Below are 20364 nucleotides of genomic sequence, written 5' to 3'. Positions count from 1 at the left end.
TATAAATAAAATAATAAAAATAAAAAGCCCATACCAGCCCAGCCGGTGTGGCTCAGTGGTTGAGCATTGACCCATGTACCAAGAGGTCCCTGGTTTAAATCCCCGTCAGGCACATACCCAAGTTCTAGGCTCCACTCCTAGTCCCCAGTAGCGGGTGTGCGGAGGCTGCCAATGTATGTTTCTCTCTCATTGATGTTTCTATTGCTCCCTTTCCCTTCCTCTCTCTCTAAAAATAAATAAAAAACATTTTAAAAAACAAAAATTTTTAAAAATCCCTTAACAAAGAAAGATGTTCTCTGAATAAATTAACCAACCATATTTATTTCTTTGCTCAACATCATTCTTTTATCATTTTCTTTTTAAACATGTAAGTTAACTTCTATTGAGATAGAAGTGATCTTTTTATAAGTATGTGTGTGGACAACTTTCTGATGGCTGCCAGCCTTCTTTGTTGTAGTAGCAAAGAAGGTGGTAAAATTACTCCTGTTAACTCTATGTGAAAAACAACTGAGTCTCTTAGATAGTTGCTGAATTTGTCATTTGGTCTGCGGGTAGCACTGTGTTAGGGAGGAGCATCTTCCACCAGTGGAGTTAGGTTGGATTTTTAAGAGAGTCCTTGAGTTACGTGTTGTAAAGTAGCAGTGGGAGTTTGCATTCTGCTTAGAAGCAGCAGTATGAGCAGAGATAGCCCCTGAGAGAGCCAAGCATGCCTGCTCTGACGCACAGACCAGGGGCACATGGGACAGACAGTATGGGTGGCATGGTTACACGTCTGAGCGGCAGGCAAGCTGAGCCAGGCCTTCGGGTCCATGCAAGGACCTCGCTCATTCGTTGAGCGGTAGGGAGCCACTGAAGGGTGCTAAGTAGGCTGACTTGGTCCACTTGGCCCCACAGAAAGTCCTTCTAGTCGGCACTGCAGATGTGAGGGCCACGGGGCTCTGGGGAGGTGGTTGAGAAGGCTGACCTGAGGCTGCGCAGAGCCTGTTCCTCAGGGTCGTGCTTAATTCCTAGCTCCTGCGGCTGCCACAACAGGTACCACAAAACGATGGCTTAAACAACAGAAACTGAAGCCAGAGTTCACGATCAGAGTGTTGGTAGGGCTGATTCTTTTTTCTTTTTTTATAATAAGATATTTCATGTTCCAGGGCCAGCTTTATTTTAACTGAAATCATACTTTTTAATAGGACAGATGTAGTAAATAATAGGAAACAGGCTTAAAATTTACTCCATGTTTAATGTACAAGTTTCCCTTAACAGTATACAATTCCATTCAACCCAAAATTATAGACTAATTTCTGTGTAGCTATTACAGTTAGTCATTTCAATCTACGAAAATTGTATATTAAGTGGACATTTTCAAAATTACTGCCTCAAATCAAGATTCATGTTAGAATTGAAAAATGCACCTGGTCATCTAAGTTGGGGCAAATAGTTCTCTTGTTTTGTGATCTAGCTACCTTTATACTGTCCTCAGCCCAGTCTCTTCCAGACTTCATCAGGATTATAAATGTAAAGAGTACCAGCTTTTGGTGCTCTGATCTGAGCTCCTCAGTTCAAAGGACTAAAGATATTAGGTAATTTCCAGGTCTAAGTTAAGGCCAGAAGTTTAAATTGGTAGCTGCTTTTGGAACAGATGCATCAGCTCATGGCCTTTGGGGTCAGAGATTAGGTCAGCAGATATTTTCCTTTCTATATTTCCTTTCATGCTGTCCTAAACATTTTTGTGAGAAAAAATCTATTAGGATTTTCTTCTGACCTCAGATACAAATACTATTCCACAAAATTAATAACTTAGCCAGATTCATTACCTGCTGCCTTCTTAAAGTCATTACTAAATAACCTGTTTTAAATATATATATATTTTTTATGATAGATGAGAACAGTAAAACAGAGTTGAAGCAAAAATACTAAATTTCATTCAGTGTATTTATATTATAATTATTTGAATTATTAATATTGCTTAGTAAAGTTCTTTCATCTTTTAGAATCTCTATTTCAAGCAAAAATACACCTTATTTAGTGATATTTCTAAACAGTTTTGAGATTTTGTCCCCCTTACAAATGCAACTCATATTTCTAGTTAGATTCTTGAGAGTTCTTTTTGTGACAGACATAACTTAGTGAGTATCTTGAAACTTTATTAAAGTGTAATGATAAACAAAATAAGCCAAAAACAACACAGAAGTAAGTATATACAGGTTATATTAAAACTAAATGTTTAACTCTCAGGACGAAATCTCTCAGAGGAATCACAAAACTTATCTCCCTAATTAAGGAAGCTGTATAAACTCTACATGCAAAAAGATATCTCCAGTTTCCCCATTAGAATCAAAATTGCAAATTTTAATTTCTTGAATAGTTTTTAGAGAGTAAATGGAAAACCTATTTTAAATCCAAAATATACTTTCTTGAATATCTTTGGTTTTAAGGTAGTAGTTTACAGAAATAGAATTTAAGTCCAAAAATGTTCTGCTCTTAACCTTTAAATTCTGAAGTTATAGAGACTTAATCCAAGTCATACAGCAAAGAATTCTGAAAACTGAATGCACACTGAGTCGCATGATCTTTAATATTTAATAATCGGCACACTACCATCCTGTATATTGGTTTCTTTTATGTTGTCAAAACCAGGTATATTCTGAACTGTTAATTCTTCCTCTTCAGTTATTACTGGTTCTTTTAAATTATCTTTCTCCTCATTTGAGTAAACAGTACCTTTTTCTTTTACAAATTCAGGTTCCATTTTTGACTCAGGTTGCTAAGATTTTCCAAATAACGTTTGGGACACATCAAGAGACTGTTGCAGGTATTCAGCTGAACCACAGCTGTCTATTTCTAGTACTTTAACTGGTACAGATGAATCAGAATCAGTTGTTGAGGTGGTAGGATGTTCTATATTTTCTTTTTTAGTTGATGACTTCCTTGGTTGACTTTTTCTTCCTTTCCATGAAGCAGTTCAGAGTTACTGGGTTGGTTCTTTCTGAAAGTTGTGAAAAACAAACTGTTTCAGGGGTCTCTCCCAGCGTACGGTGGCCCCCGGTATTTCTCAGTATGTAGACGGTGTTCTCTGTGGGTTTTCAAATTGTCCCCTCTCTGTGTCTGTCTCCTGTGTACCCATTTACCCTTTCAGTAAGGACACTGACATTGGATAATCTTCAACGATCCTATTTCTAAGTAAGGCCACACTTAGAGGTGCTGGGAATTAGGACTGCAACATTCTTTTTGGGGACTGAGTTCAACCCCATCACACTCAGGTCACACGATTTCTAGCTCCCATTCCTGTAAGTGCTGACTTGATGTCTAGCAAACAAGGAACTGGTGTTTTGAATGATTTCTTGGGAGGCTGGGTGTGGGTGCATGGTTTGACGAGCAAACCTGCTAAATTTGTTCACACGTGTGGATATGAGGTACCTCTGAGATATCACTGGGAGATTTCCCAGAGTGTCATATGAATCTGAAGTTCAGGAATTATCTGGGCAGTGGTTTTCAGGAGATGTTCAAGACAGTCTATTGTCTTATGGAAGAAAGATTAGAACTTGTATTTACATTTTAAAAAATTTCAACCTTGAAATTTAGCTATTAGTTATATTTTAATAATAGAGTGAAGAAGTTTGTATTTATAATTTACAAATAAACCAGTAGGCATACATAGAAAGTGTTCAAACTTTTTGTATAAATGGGGGTGCATAAATAAAAAAGACTTGAGACTGCATAGATTTAAGCTGTGAGAGTAGGTGAGGAATTTTTGAGAAACCCTTTAAATATATATATATATATATATATATATATATATATATATATATTTTAATATATTTCTTTATTGATTTCAGAGAGGAAGGGAGAAGGAGAGAGAGATAGAAACATCAATGATGAGAGAGAATCATTGATTGGCTGCCTCCTCCACACCCCCTACTGGGGATCGAGCCTGCAACCCGGACATGTGCCCTTGGCCGGAATCGAACCTGGGACCCTTCAGTCCACAGGCTGACGCTCTATCCACTGAGCCAAGCCGGCTAGGGCAAGAAAACACTTTTAAAAAAAAGAAGGTGGCAAAGGTCAAGATAGATAGCTTGAATCATACTTTAATCTGTTATTTTGCATCCAAATAGCATTCTCTTGCAATTTCTAAAATAAATAGAATTTAGTATAGAGATACATTTTATTTAGATTTGAGTCTTGAGTATATGAAGTCTTCCATAATATAGGATGAAATGGGGAAAAAATAGCCATACACATGTAACTAATTTGCATAGTCTCATTTTCCATATACCCTATGCATTGGCATAAAATAAAATTATAATTCTCTAGAGCTGAATATTATTCAGATACGACAAGGTTGACACAGAATACGTTCATTTTGATTTATCTCAGCATAGTTATATCAGAAAGGTTTGAAGCAAAGAAGACATCAATAGCAAATTGACTTCCATTGAATTGTGGTTTTGGGGTGTGATGAGAGAATTCAGCAGAGAATCTGACCTATTAAGCAGGGTAATTGTTGGAATTTACATCTGTTTTGGATTTAAGTCAAGTCATAATATATAATTTTAACTGATGGAGTATATGTTTCTGGATTAATATTTTGGTTATTGAAAACAATCCTTTGATATATGGCTTTTAAATTCTCTTTTAGGTCTTTCGCCCTTATGCGAAGTACTGGCTCAGCCCCTTGCTGCAGCTGGTTGTTTCTGAAAATAACGGAGGAGAAGGAATTCACTATATGGTGGTTGAAATAGTGGTTACAGTTCTTTCATGGACAGGAATAGCTACTCCTCTAGTAAGAATGGATACATCTTTTATGTACTAGTAGTAATATATCAGTTCTTTGTTGATATCTTAAATAGAGCATATAATAAGTAATTCAAGCTCCCCTTAATGACTTAGAGTCATCATTTTTAGCATTAATTTTTGTACTGCTATACTAAATGGCCTCACCCTGCTTTCGTTCTCTTTCTTTTGTCTACTTCTGATATTCCCCTGATCTTTTATTTTTAAGCTATCAGATGTTTGTTTTTTGTGTTGCTTTTACCTGCAAGGAGTTTGGAAACTAGATCATTGGTTTATTAAAAGTATGAGAAATAAATGTCAGTAGACTTCTTCTGTGACGAAAGTCCCTGAATTTTTTGGCACTTGTTTTGCCAGTCTATCTGCTTCCAGAGTGTTGACTGTGACCTATAATGGCTGAGATTGCTCAACAAGTGACTGTGAGATGAATGGCAGTTTTATACTGCAGCCTGTGGCGTTCACCAGATTTGTGGGTGCTGGAGCTCTGCCCATTCATTTGAAAACATTGGCACTAATAATGTATAAGAGTTTTCATGTAAGGATATCCTGGAAACAACACTTATTAAATATAATAATGTATATAGAGCTTATACATGTATTTAGATGTGCCTCTCTCATTTCAAAGTAAACTAAATTTTAGATTTCCTATCTTTAATACGATGAAATAACTTATAGTCTACTTACTAACACGAAAAAATTAAGTGAGTATTTATTTTAACTTAAACCATTGGAAAAGATTGATTTAACTATTAGGAGCTCAGCTAATCTTGAAAGAGCTGAATTGTGTAGGTGTCAGAATACTGATAAAATCAACAGGGAGCCAAATTGAAAGTTACAGTGAAGCCTTTTATTAAAAAACCTCATTGCAATAGTATATGCAAAAGGCTGAAACTAGAGGAAGCCCCGACTCTCTTGTTCCATTTTACTCCCTGGAGCCAGCATATTGGTCAAGGGTCAGGGGCTCACTACTGATCTGGAGGTCATTTCCCTTTTGAGGTTTTGTAGGGCCCGGGAGTTGGGAGGAAAGTGAGGGAGAAGGACTAGGAGTTGGAAAGCACAGAGTGCTGAGTCAGAGTGTCTTCAAGTTTTCCCTTCCTCCCTCCAGAAGGAGGTTCCAGCTGAGGCGTTTACAGGAGATAGAGACTAGGAGAGAAGGCCCCTGGGCCAGGAATGCACATATGTGAAAGAGCATGAGCAGACATGGGCCTCAGGGTCTGACTGCAGCTGCCCTTTGAGACTACAGTCTACATGCTGTGCTACAAGCCTGGTGCAGGGCTGGCAGCTCTCCCCCTGGAGGCCTATCTGGGAAAGCCTTTGTAATTGCTGTGGTTGGACCTGAAAAATCACACATAGGTTTTTAACTAGGAGCCAGTAGAATGCCACATTTCTTTTATAAACGGATTTTTGGATTAAAAAATGCTTTTTCAGAAAGGAATGCTACATATTCATATATAATTTTTATACCATTTCAGGGGGTTCCCAAAGATGAAGTGTTAGCCAATCGATTGCTTAATTTCCTAATGAAGCATGTTTTTCATCAAAAAAGAGCCGTGTTTAGTCACAACCTTGAAATTATAAAAACTCTTGTTGAATGCTGGAAGGATTGTTTATCCATCCCTTACAGGTATTAATTTACTAGATTTTGCAATGTTGTTTAGAAATTTAAAAAATGTAGGATGTTTCAAATAGTGATTATGCTGAAATTTAATTACTTGAAGTGATAGAAGGAGAACTGTAATTTGAATTAGGATCCATGTATAAGGATATGATATTGCTACTCACAAAACCACAACTCCCAAAGTTGACACTAGAGCACTCTGCTCTTCCCTGTAACAGCCCAGGGTAGACTAGGACTTTGCTTTGATTCCTTTTAGCACTGCCTGAAGTAAGCTAACACTTTCAAAAGGGCAAGCAATTATAGGACGATATAAAACTGCCTGTATTCCAAAGCTAGAATAACCTGGATGTGAACAAAGAGGGTATTAGCAAGAAGGGTGTTAGATGTGGGGGTGTGGGGGGAGTATTTCTTACCTTGAGTATTCTCCTTAGAAAATTTTATACTTGTCTTCCTTCTTATTTATATGATAATCTATACTTTTATACTTCTGTTTCAGGTTAATATTCGAAAAGTTTTCCAGGAAAGATCCTAATTCTAAAGACAATTCAGTAGGAATTCAATTATTAGGCATTGTAATGGCCAATAACTTCCCTCCCTATGACCCAAAATGTGGCATAGAGAGTATAAAGTAAGTATCATAGTTTTGCTTTCATTTTTTTTTTAGGTTAAAGTATTCCTGAATTGGAAATAGACTGGTTTAATTTTGATAAGTTTAAGGGCTAGAACGCATGTTAAATATTTCTCCCTTAATTTAAATAGTTGCCTTTAGAGGTCATTTGAGAGAAGAATGTGTTAATGGAGTAAATGAGGAAGGTAAGTTTTTTAAAACTCATGTAATTTTCATGTACATTTTGTCAAATAAGAGGTATTAAGTTTTTTTTCTCTTATTTTCTAAAGTGACATTTTTAGCATTTACCCTTGAGAGCAACATGAGCTCTGTGAACCATTAAAAATAAGAGGATGACCATGAAGGGTACTGCTGACCTCGTGCTGCCTGCCCTGTCTCTGTGCCTTTTGGCATAGTTGCAGCCACACTGCTCCCCTCCCATCGGGACCCTCCATGGTGGGCGTGGGCATTGCCCAACATATGCAGTGGAGGGGCTTAAAGTCAGTGCTCATATCATGATTACATTATAGATTTCAGCATGTCCCTTCCATGCTTTTTTTTTTTTAAATATGTCTTCATTGATTTTAGAGAGAGGAAGGGAGAGGGCTAGAGAGATAGAAACATTGATGAGAGAGAAACAATCATCTGATGCCTCCTGCACACCCCTTACCCAGGATTGAGCCTGCAACCTGTTTATGTTGAAAAACATAAATGCTTTTTCAATTTGATTTGTCATGACACTTGATACTTATATCCTCTGTATTGTAAGAAACCAAAGTGGGCATTCTGCATTTGTTAATATAGTAAAATAAAGTAAACTTTCCTACTTAAAAAAACTCAGTTTTTTCAAAGAGAATATGTGCCCTGACAGGGAATCGAACCAGTGACCTCTTGGTTCAACTTCTGAACTACATCAGCTGAGCTGCCTTTCCTGCTTTTGTCATTTCTTTGGAAGTGTCTCACTCTGTCTAGTTGGTCCTCTACAAATATGTTGCTCAACACAGATTTAACAGGAAATAGCTTATTTTAGACAAGTTAGTAGTGTTGTTTTTTTTTGAGCTTTGGTTTTCTCCAGTGACAACTTTACAGAGCCAAGGTTGGGCTGAAAATTAAAAGCCCCTTTGCCCGTGAAGTCTGGGGGCACTGTATTCACACTCACTCTTTTTCTCATTATTTTATTGACCTTCTCTGTCATAGTAGATGGTTTTAACAGGATGTCAGTAAATCACAATCTTAAATAATAGTTTTTTTTCACTATAGTTTTACAGTGTCCAGCATTATGGGGTTTTTTGGGGAGGGGTTCCCCAAGAAGCCAGCACATTTATTGATGCTTATTCAAGTCCCTCAGATCCTGCAGGCTTCTTAGTCTCGGAAGCCCAGCCAAGCAATTCATGCTGTAGACAGTGCCTCCCTGAAGGTGCCAGGAGGTCATTGTCTGCCTGGAAGTTTCTATTTCTCAGCCACTGGGTTCCGGCAGTTGAGCTAAAGGAGTAAATCAGTGCCTGGGAACCCGCAGGGCCCTCATTCCGCCTGCTCCTCTTCAGCTGGAGTCAGCTCCCCTCTCCAGCATTGTTTTACTTTGACTATAGCAGGTTCAGTGTAATTGAACCAACTTTAATGTGCCTCCCGGATGTGATGATGTCAGAGCCTCAAAGACGTCTTCATATATGTCTTCACATCAATAATTTGGATCATGTTGTAGGCTTCATAGTTTCTCAATTTGTGCTATTAATATGGTACAAAGAGTAAAATCATTATAATTTTATGTCATCAGAATGGATTATTTTATGTATATTTATCTTCTATATTTGTTACAGATACTTTCAAGCTTTGGTCAATAATATGTCCTTTGTAAAATATAAAGAGGTGTATGCAGCAGCAGCAGAAGTTCTGGGACTTGTTCTTCAATATATTACTGAGAGAGAAAATGTGAGTGTGTTATGCAATTTTAAATAAATGCTTTTTTAATTTTGATTTGTCATGACACTTGATACTTATATCCTCTGTACTGTAAGAAACCAAAGTGGGCATTCTGCATTTGTTAATATTTTATTCTTTCCTACTTTAAAAAACTCAGTTTTTTTAAAGAGAACATGTGATTTTTTTTAAAACACTTGGAAATTTGTTAAATATTTAAAGATTGGCAACTTACTCTTTATTGTAAAAGTCAGGATATGAGTATTTAACCAGCTTTCATTCCTCGACCTTGGTCTCAGGATATCCTTTTGGAGAAAATTATCCAGGTAGATACCTGCTAACGTTAGGCTATTAAGCTAATAAAATCCTCGCCTACGTTTTTTGACATCATACAACCGTTGCGCAGGAGAAAGCGCTTCCTCGAGAGCCTTTCCCAGTCTTATGTGCCTGCCCACTTGACTGTATTGTAAGAAGAGCCTTGTTGCATTTTTAAGCATAGCACACATTCAGGGTACTATAATTTTCAATAAATATAATTATTAAAGACATATAAGTATAACTGCATGAAAATTACATGCTATAACTTACTTGAAAATAGTGCTTACTGCTACATTGCTCTCCTCCTACATGCTAATAGAGTGAGGTGCTGCCTGTTCTCGGAGCCTCCAAAAGCAGTGTCCCTCATTGTGATAAGATGCTCATACCAGGCCGCTCTGTTTCAGCCTGTCCACGGCAGCACAGTTGATCCTCCTTGACTCCCCTTTGTCACTGGTTCTGGGACACTCTTGGCTGTCTCGCTCCTTCCTTGGCAGCTTCTTCTCCCTTTCTTAGCTGCGTGTTTCCTGGGCCACCTCCACAGCTCTGATTTTGGTCTTCTTCTGTTTTACTGCTTCCCTGCTGATTATACAGCCTCGTGGCTTTAAAAACTGCCTCTATGTTCATGATTCCCAAATTTGTATCTCTAGTCCATCCCCTCTCCTGAAAGAAAAGGTCAAGTGGAGTCTGGGCTACATGCTTTGTCAGTCAGGACGAGAAGAACCTCTGGGAAAGTCAGGAGGTCCTCCAGATACCCAGGGTATCCCCAAATAGCAGATTGGGCCCCCTGCCCATTTACCAATTAGGCATTCACTTTCATTTAAAATAAAATAACATTAAGCTAAAAGGAAATAGACCCCTTTGGGAAGATCAAACTTATTTATTTAAGGATACCCAGCTATTTTAGTAAAAGAAACAATTTTAAAAATTCAGAATAACCTTAAGATATGATTCTAATGTCCCTAAATGTTTGGTAGCAGTTTATACAAAATGCTTAATATTTACCTCGGATGGAGCAAATGATAGCAGATCCCAGGTTCAATCACTCTTGACTTATATTTCAAATAATAGGAATGAGAAATACTTTTGTTTTACATAGTTTTTTTCCTAAATATAAAATGACATTGATTTTTGTGTAGAAATTTGGGAACTAGTATAATATAAAGAAGTAAGTAAGAAAAGAAAAAAAAGTAAGAATCACTCATATTCTAACCACTAAGCTACTCTTGGCACCTGAGATGTAGACTCCAATCTTGTCTTCTACTGTTTCACCCATATTGTTAGGTTCACATTGTTTTATAACTTTGGCACTTACATGTTGGTCACTTATATATGGGAATGGGCAAAAGTAGGTTTACAGTTGTAATACAAATAAATAATACAAAAATTAATAAATAAAAATACAAGAATAAACTGAGTTTCGCATACTCAGAACTGAAAACCTACTTTTGCCCACCTCTGTATGTTAGGTACTTACTGGTTGGCTCTAGGCTCTTTTATGCAGCTGGGAACAGGACAGGGCAGGGAGCTGGCATGTGGTGAGGGGAGACAGATAATTCACAGACGAATCTATCATAGTAGGTAGTAGTGATCATGAGAAAGCAAGCTATAGGGAGATAGACAGTGATAGTTGAGATAGAGTTGCTTAAAAATTGTGGTTTGTGTGAATATTCGGCCAGAAACATGAAAACATGACCATAAAATGTGTCTTAAACTTATTTAATCAAGAATTTTAGTTCTGCTTCTTAAATGACTTGTTGGCAGTGTTTCATTGTCAGAAGAAGCACTAATCTTTTTTTTAAAGTCTTTTCAATTACTTTGCCCAGTTCTTTTTTTTTTTGACTTTTTCTTTTTTATTTGTTTAATTTATTTTTAATGATTTCAGAGAGGAAGGGGGAGGGAGAGAGAGATAGAAACATCAATGATGAGAGAGAATTATTGATCGGCTGCCTCCTGCACGCCCCCTACTGGGGATCGAGCCTGCAACCTGTGCATGTGCCTTGACTGGAATCAAACCCGAGACCCTTCAGTCCACAGGCCAACACTCTATCCAGTGAGCTAAACTGTCTAGGGCAGCACTGATCTTTTTTATTGATCTGACATATGACATGAGCTGACCCTGCCAGTGCTTGCAGCACAAGCGCGGGGACGCAGCCTGGCTCACCCAAACTCACGGCTCCAGAGCCTCTGCTGGTACTCAGTGGTCAGTGTAAGCCCACGAGTGCTCTTGGTTTCACCTGGTGAACACTGGAGATGATAACACCGACTCTCAACTATTCAAGATAAAACTATTTTCAGAAATGTAGCATAAGTTTCCACTTGTGTGTATTGGAAAAGAGACTTGATTTTTCAGATACTGGAGGAGTCTGTGTGTGAACTGATTGTAAAGCAGCTGAAGCAGCATCAGAATACAATGGAGGACAAATTTATCGTGTGCTTGAACAAAGCTGTGAAAAACTTCCCTCCACTGGCCGATAGGTAAGATGCTGAAGTGGTGAATGTCCTATGGCGGGGATGGTTGAGACTGCCCTGCCACTCACTGGCCATGTCCACTGGTTAGGTTCATGAACACCGTGTTCTTCCTGCTGCCAAAATTTCATGGTGTGATGAAGACTCTCTGTCTAGAAGTGGTGCTGTGTCGTTCAGAGGCAATAACAGATCTGTACTTGCAGTTGAAGAGCAAGGATTTCATTCAAGTCATGAGACACAGGTGAGTGGGAAACCAGCCTCCTGTTCCTGGTGCAGCAGGCTCATAAAATGTTTTGTCCAGCTATTTCCTTCAGCTCAGAAAGAGCTTGTAGTTTCCATGAAGCATTATTGTTACATTTGAATCTGAGAAGAAAGGTTGGTGGGGCCTGGTCATCCTGCCTCCTCTCACTGGCACCGTGTGGAGGCCACACTGAGGCACTGTCTCAGGCTCTTTTCCGATGTGAAATGCATGGCGTTGAGTTTTGTGCCTATTTTGCCAGGTAAGAGGTTTTTTTAAAATTTGTTTGTTAAAATTGTTCATTTATTTTCAAAATTGTAATCTCCCTGTAAATGTTAAAAGAGAATGCTGTTGGTGACTTAACATATTCTTATTTGCCTGTACTCTTTTCCTGTCTTGTGTGTGTTCCTATCTTTGCATGGTGATAAATTATTGATAAATGTGTGCTGTGCCAGCAAGAAAGAGTGTATCATTGTGTTCTACTATCATTAAACATTTGCTGAGTGCCTTTGTGTGTAAAGCACTTTAAGGAGGAAATGATACACCTTATCTGGGACCCAGACTACACTTAATCCTGCTGTATGACATGGCAGGTGATCTAACACTTGAAATCAATTTTTCAAATCATGAAATTTTTTATACTTAGCTTATTTTGCTTGACTTTTTCATGTTTGTTTTTTTAATGAACTTTTAATTTAGGAATAACCTTATATTTACAGAAAAGTTAAAAGATAGTACACATAGTTCCCATATACCCTTTACTCAATTTTTCCATCTTACATAATTGTGGTACATTTGTGAAAACTAAGAAATGAACATTAGCACATTACTAGTAACTAAACTAGACTTTATTTGGATTCCACTAATTTTTCTATTCCAGGATCTAGTCCAAGATTCCACATTGAATTAATTTATTTTTAATAATCTAGTCCATGATACCAGTAATTATTTTTAAGAATGTAATTTTTAGAATATTCGAATGCTAACAAGAGACATGAAGACGAGATCTGTGGGGAGCACAGTCTTTGGGAAAACCTTATGGAGAGAGAAGGTTGGTTGATTAATGAAGGCTTTCCAGATAGGGAAGACACTTTGAGCCATGGCTTTGGAGCAGGTAACATAAAAGAACTGGTTTAAATCCTAATGCCAGAGTGTGGCAAGAACTTCCTCATGGAAATACTGATGCCACACCAGTAACTCATGGAACTGAAAGCTCTTGGCATGAAACAGCAGCCACATCAGGGTCTCATCCTGAGGGTAATACAGAGCTTTCAGACGATATGTGTAAGGAATATGAAGATCTAAGTTACCAAATATATGACGTTTCCAGACAAAGCAATTCAGCAATTTCTACAGAAGACCTACAAGAATGCCTGAAGAAACAATTAGAATTCTGTTTCTCACAAGAAAGTTTGTCAAAGGATCTTTACCAGATATTTCAAATAGACAGTGATCAATTCATTCCAATTTGGACAGTTGCCAACATGGAAGAAATAAAAAACCAACCCCAGACCCCAATCTAATTCTTTTTTTATTTTATTTTTTTATTTTTTTTTTTTAAAGTTTTTTTTTTAAATATATTTTATTGATTTCCTACAGAGAGGAAGGGAGAGAGATAGAGAGTTAGAAACATCGATCAGCTGCCTCCTGCACATCTCCCACCGGGGATGTGCCCACAACCCAGGCACATGCCCCTGACCGGAATCGAACCCGGGACCCCTCAGTCCGCAGGCCGACGCTCCATCCACTGAGCCAAACCGGCTTCGGCACCCAATCTAATTCTTGAAGTACGGAGATCTTCTCCCATGGTACAAGTGGATGAGAAGGGTGAGAAAGTGAGACCAACTCATAAGCATCGTAACTGATTCTTAGAGAGATTCCTGAAACAACACCAATAGAGGAAGTGAAAGTTTTGTTCAAGAATGAAAACTGCCCCAAGGTGATAAGCTGTGAGTTTGCACACAATAGCAATTGGTATATCACTTTCCAGTGAGACATAGGTGCTCAACAGGCTTTTAAGTATTTGAGAGAAGAAGTTAAAACATTCCAGGGCAAGCCAATCATGGCAAGGATAAACACCATCAATACGTTTTTTGCTAAGAATGTTTATCGATTAATGGATTCTAGTATGTATAGTCAGCCTATTCAAACTCAAGCACAGTGTGCCTCACCAGTCTTTATGCAGCCTGCATATAGTCCTCACCAACAGTACTTCATCTATAGTATTGTGCCTCAGTCTGGTCTCCAAATCCTGCACCTTACTTTGAAACACCACTGGCTCCCTTTCCAAATAGTAGTTTTATGAATGGCTTTAATTCTCCAGTATTTTATAAAACAACTGCTGCTGCTGTGAATATGGGTCGACCATTCCAAAAAAATTGTGTGAAGCCTCATTTTAGGTCATCAAGTGGTTCAGAACACGCAACAGAGAGATCTGTGTCACTGGGGGATGGACCAGTAAACAGATCTGGTTCAACGAACTTTTCAACTGAACAGCGTAACCCTACAGCGCCAGGGCATCAGGAGCAAAGCTACCTTCCAAAAGAGACTCCAACTTTGCAGACTGAACACAGTGGGGATTATGGTAGGGGTAGGAGAACTCTCTTCAGATGACAAGAAGACGACAGAATCCCAAGACCCCAACCTTGACAGCTGAAGCAAAGGCACCAACACCAAAGTTTGACTTATTAGCCTCAAATTTTCCTCCTTTACCTGGAAGTTCATCAAGAACACCAGGTGAACTTGTTTTGGAGAGTAGGATGTCTGATGTTAAAGGTGTCTGCAAAGAAAAGGATAAGAGTTAAGACAAGGGGGTAGTTGCCCAGTGCCTGCAGAGGATGAACAGACCGACTGTACCGCTGCCCAGCTACTCACTACAAGTACCGGTCCTTCACGCACAGCTGAGCCTCCTGCATTGAGTACAACTCAGATAGAAAAGGATCTGGCGGAGGATTCCACTGTTCAGAAGGATGTTCTCAACCCAACAACTATATCAGTTTCTTCCCCAAATGCTGCAAAGCCATCAAGGACAAATACTGCTTCACCATGTGATAGTAACATAAATGTAGCTGTAACCGTGGCCCTGCAGGAACACCGAAAGCCAAGTGATGCTGAAGTGTGCCAGAAGCCTCCTAAAGAGCCATGTCCAATTCCTGTGCAGCCGCTACGAGAGCTTCGCTCCAATGTAGCGTCTCCCACCAAAAATGAAGAGAACGGAGCTCCGGAGAAGTCCATTGAGAAACCACATGAGAAGCCAGAAGCAAGGGCTAGTAAGGATTATTCTGGCTTCCGAGGCAATACCATTCCCAGGGGAGCAGCTGGAAAAATCAGGGAACAGAGATGCCAGTTTGGCCACAGGGCTATACCTCAGGGAGTGACTCAATGTAATGGCAAAGAGCAATATGTGCCATCCAGATCACCAAAGTAAAACAAACAAACAAAAACTACTCAAAAACTTCTCTCTCTTCCCATTAAACTTGAGCCGTGGCTATATTGAACTGTTATGGAGGGGGGAGAGTGACCAGGAAGGAAAAAAGAGAGGAAGTATATCTTTAAATCATTACAGATTTTGGAGTTGTGAGCAGTAGAATCCCAAAATTCATCTCTAAAGTGATTTTAAAATGCTGGAGGATTCCAATCAGTGTGTGTGTGTGTGTGTGTGTGTGTGTGTGTGTGTGTATAATCACACACTAGAGGCCTGGTGCACAGCATTCATGCACTGCGGGCACGGGGGGGGGGGTGTCCCTCAGCCCGGCCTGTGCCCTTTTGCGGTCCAGGAGCCCTTGGGGGATGTCCAACTGATGGCTTAGGCCCTCTTCCCATGGGGAGCCGGCCTAGGCTGGCAGTTGGACATCCTTAGCCCGCTGTGCTCGCCAGCTGTCAGCCGGCTTCTGGCTGAGTGGTGCTCCCCCTGTAGGAGTGCAGTAACCACCAGGGGGCAGCTCCTGTGTTGAACATCTGACCCCTGGTGGTCAGGGCGCATTATAGTGACTGGTCGTTCTGCTAATGGTCAATTTGCTTATTACCCTTTTATTATATAGGATGTGTACATATATAAAAATATAATTTTTCTATTTTTCTTTTTTCTTTTAATTTCAAAGATCTACCTGGAATCAATTTTGAGGGTTCAGATTTAGCTTGGGGAAAAAACATATTACACATCCTTCAGTATAGGAGATGAGGGAGTGCGAGAAATTTTTTTTTAAGTATTTTATTGATTTTTTACAGAGAGGAAGGGAGAGGGATAGAGAGTTAGAAATATCGATGAGAGAGAAACATCGATCAGCTGCCTCCTGCACACCTCCTACTGGGGATGTGCCTGCAGCCAAGGTACATGCCCTTGACCAGAATCAAACCTGGGACCTTTCAGTCCGCAGGCCGACGCTCTATCCACTGAGCCAAACCAGTTAGGGCAGAAATTACTTTTTTAAATCGATTTAAAGTTTGCCTTAGAGAATGCCATTTCTGCCTTTATGGCCTTGTGTTGCAAAGCAGATCAGTGGCTGGGTTGCCTGTTTTGGTGTGTGTGTGTACAAATCTGTTGTGTTGTTAGTAAATGATTTGAAAACTAAGTGTAATATGTACTTGAGTCGATTATTTTTCCAGTTTGATATGTAGTCTCCTTTTTATCTTACTAATATTTCATTCAACAAACTTTTGATTGTACTTGGAGCTGTGACTACCAATCAGTTTGATACTCATGGGAAGAATGGGGGTTATTCAGATAATGGAAAGATCTGTCTTAGATCTGAGTAGGTCGGTCAAAAGGCCTTCAGAGGTTTAAACTGGCCTGTGAATTCCCCTTTCTCCCCAAATAGGAAATAATTTTTTTGTGTTACTTCATTCGCTACTCTCTGTTCTTTGACTACCACCCCCCAGAAGCAAATTAACCAACTACTTACATAATTGTGTTTCTAACCACCTTGACCAGTCTAGTCAAATCATATAACTATTCTAAATTTCTGAACTGAAAGTGAGGTATTTTACTCTTCTGCTCATGTATTTAGAAGTTTAGATCCCAGAATGGTAGAGCAGACTGTAATTTATTAGTGTTAGTGTTAAAGATGAAGCATTGTAATTGACTCGTAAAGTGTATAATAGTGTAGAAGTAAAAATAATTTTTAAAGGCTTAATTTGGGGGCAGCTTTTTCTGTTTACAGTGTATTTATCATAACCTGCCTTCCTTCCCTTTCTCCAAAAAATTAAAATAAAATTAAAAAATGCAGTTTGGAATTCACAGAAACAGAGCCAGCAAGTCAGGAGATCTTTGAGTTAAGGTGAGAAAGATAGTTAAAGAAAATTATTATATAATATCTCAGTGAATCAAGTTGTAGCTCTCATATTAAGTAGGCAAGTTTACATGCTGGTGTTTAGAAGATGGCTAAAATATTAAGAATCATGTTGAATTAACCTGTTTTAAGTCATATAATTTTCAGAGTTCTATGTAAGGTGGGGTTTTGTTTTTTTAGGGATAGTTTGTAGCATTAATAACTGTCCCTTATGTTAGTGAATGACTTGGGTAAATTGAAACTAAGTTGTGAACACTGGAAAGCACCATTGTGATATAGAGTACACATCTTAGTAATATATTAAAATGAATGTATATGAAGGTTAAAATTACGTTACTGTGAAACTCATCTTCCAACTCTACGTTAAGCTGTGGAGATTTGTATTAGTAGGTAACTGTTCAGAGCTTTGAAAACACTGTACATTTCTGTACAAGCCAGAGTTATTATTTCTTTGTAACTTATTCAGCTTGGCAAATGCTTTTGATTTTGATTTGGTGGGTTGATAACATAATGCATTTAAGTAAGAAGAATCATTTCTACACACTATTTTTTAAAATCATCTAGAACTGAAATAAATAATTAAACTACCTGTCTATGATAAAGTGTTTATTTTGGTTTACTTAGATAATGCTGCAGTTGGTGGAAAAGATAAACATTTAAAGTGTTAACACTGAATGCATTGGATTTAAGAAAATAAACATTTTATTTAAAAAATAATGTAATTTTTATATAAGTGTAGTATTGTCTATTGTAACAAATTTTGAAATACAGAACAGCACAAAAAAGTTAACCTGTTATATCTGAAAGTACAATATTAAAAACTATTAAATTTGTGTTTTTAAAAATCTCTCTTTTTATAGAGATGATGAAAGACAAAAAGTGTGTTTAGACATAATTTATAAGATGATGGCAAAATTGAAGCCAGTAGAACTTCGAGAACTTCTGAATCCTGTTGTAGAATTCATTTCTCATCCTTCTCCGGTGTGTAGGGAACAAATGTATAATATTCTTATGTGGATTCATGACAATTATCGGTAAGCTCTACATTGACATTTTGTATGACATTTCTTAAGGGAGAATTTGGGTGCCTTTAGTAATCTGGAACAGATTATAATAAATATAAAAACATTTTAAACATACGATTAATAAAACAAGTTTATTTTTGTATATTGAAATGTATTCTTTTTTTTTTTTTTTTTAAATATATATATTTTATTGATTTTTTACAGAGAGGAAGGGAGAGGGATAGAGAGTTAGAACCATCGATGAGAGAAACATCGATCAGCTGCCTCCTGCACAGCCCCTACTGGGGATGTGCCCGCAACCAAGGTACATGCCCTTGACTGGAATCGAACCTGGGACCCTTCAGTCCGCAGGTCGACGCTCTAGCCACTGAGCCAAACCAATGAGGGCGAAATGTATTCTTATTTTAACTCATATTATGTATCTGTGGGAAATATTTGGTGCATGAAATTGTTGGTTGAGTTAAAAGTGTAATTTGTTTTCCTTTTTTATTATTTTTTTCCATCATCATTTATCTTCCATATACCCTCTTCTACCTCTACCCCCTCAGGCCCTCCCCACCCGGTCACCACACTGTCGTCCATGTCCATGAGCTCTTTCTCTTTTTTGGGGGGTAAAAGTGTAATTTGTTTTCATAGTTATCCCTTTCAGATCTGACAAGATAAAGGAAATGAACTCTACTGAGATGTCTTCATCCTTCAGGAGTACCACACATCCCTTCCCAGGGGACTTGGGCCACCTCTTAGCATCCCAGGGAGCCCTCCGGAGCCCTGCTCCTGCCACCAACCCCTCCTCTCCTGCACTTGAGAGAGGGGAGCCACTTGAAGGGGCTCACAGAGGCATCAAAGGAGGAAGTTGGGGCACATAGGCATGGGGATAGGTTCTGCTGTTATTTTGGAATTTAAGTTTCACGGAAAAAGCCAGGTCTTTTTTTTTTACTTTAATTCTGGACAGTGTTACTGGGTTTGAACAAAAGTGATACAAGAGAGTATTAATGTTTTGTCATTTTGCTATTTTTCTCAGAGATCCAGAAAGCCAAGCAGATGATGACTCCCGGGAAATATTTAAGTTGGCAAAAGATGTATTGATTCAGGGATTAATCGATGAGAACCACGGGCTTCAGTATGTGCTCCTCCTGAATAATTGGGCGAGGACAAAAAAATTCCTGGGTATTTTTTTCAAGACTAGCATAGTGTAGTTTTCAGCATTTTTTGTTTGCAGCATTAGCATTTTCTCTGCCTCTTGCATTCATAATGTTAAATAAAAATGTATTTTAAATCACATGAGACTTTAAAAAATCCCAACAAGTTATTTTAATATAAAATTCTTGAAAAAGTGGTGTGGTAAAGCTGTCTCTGCTGTCAGTGAATTTCAAAATGAAAGGGAAATCTAGTGACAATTACTATGTTTTCCATTTAACTCCAATCATTGTGATCACACAATGCATATTAATATCGAATGAAATGTTTGAGACCTTAGAGATAAGAGGAGACTATAATATTAATTATACATGGCAATATGAGTGATGATTATTCTTCTCTAAAATGCCTACCTATGTCAGTTATATGAGTGTTTTGTCAAGTACTAGTTATATAAAAAGGAACATAAACTTTTTTTATGATTCTATATATCAGTTAATTTTCTATTCTGATGCAATTTAAGTTCATTGAGCCTTTAAAAATTGTATTTGTATTTTGTAAACATTTATAAATTATAAAGCCTAAACTTGTGTTTAACTAGTTTAAATGTTGAATATTTTATGGCACTAATTTTTGGAGCCATTTGTTTTAGCAAAGCAGTAAAGAATTTTATGTAATTTCTTAAGATGTTTTCTCAGTTTCAAAATAGTTAATATTATAATACTTATCATTAAAATCTTCCCAGGTTATAGAGATGAGAATAATATCACCCAGTTTCTTTGGTTAAATATGCTAAAGTTTTAGAATATTTTCTTTCTTTAATGCATATTATTTTTTTAACTCAGATTATACTGTTTATATAATTTTGAATGTGGTTTCCCTCTATGTTAAGCTTTATTTAAATGAAAAACTGTGCCTTCTCCACATAGCACTATGTGTAGAGCATTCCTTTTCATTTGCCAATA

At 38.0% G+C, this 20364-nt stretch overlaps 1 protein-coding gene and 1 pseudogene across 1 annotated transcript in view; both read left to right on the top strand.

Moving 5' to 3' along the window:
- PRKDC (protein kinase, DNA-activated, catalytic polypeptide) overlaps nt 1-20364 on the top strand; it is a 187828-nt gene that overhangs the window by 102048 nt on the left and 65416 nt on the right. The window contains 8 exon segments of the mRNA XM_023751911.1: nt 4634-4777; nt 6258-6409; nt 6900-7031; nt 8828-8939; nt 11596-11720; nt 11803-11952; nt 18098-18271; nt 19284-19382. Of these exon segments, the coding sequence (XP_023607679.1) occupies nt 4634-4777; nt 6258-6409; nt 6900-7031; nt 8828-8939; nt 11596-11720; nt 11803-11952; nt 18098-18271; nt 19284-19382 (1088 nt within the window).
- Nucleotides 13049-15376, top strand: LOC102442530 (annotated as a pseudogene).

This window comes from Myotis lucifugus, unplaced genomic scaffold (genome assembly GCF_000147115.1).
Source record: "Myotis lucifugus unplaced genomic scaffold, Myoluc2.0 scaffold_27, whole genome shotgun sequence".
Lineage (NCBI taxonomy): Eukaryota > Metazoa > Chordata > Mammalia > Chiroptera > Vespertilionidae > Myotis > Myotis lucifugus.
Note: the sequence above shows the minus strand (reverse complement) of the source record. Positions and strands in the feature narration are given on the sequence as shown.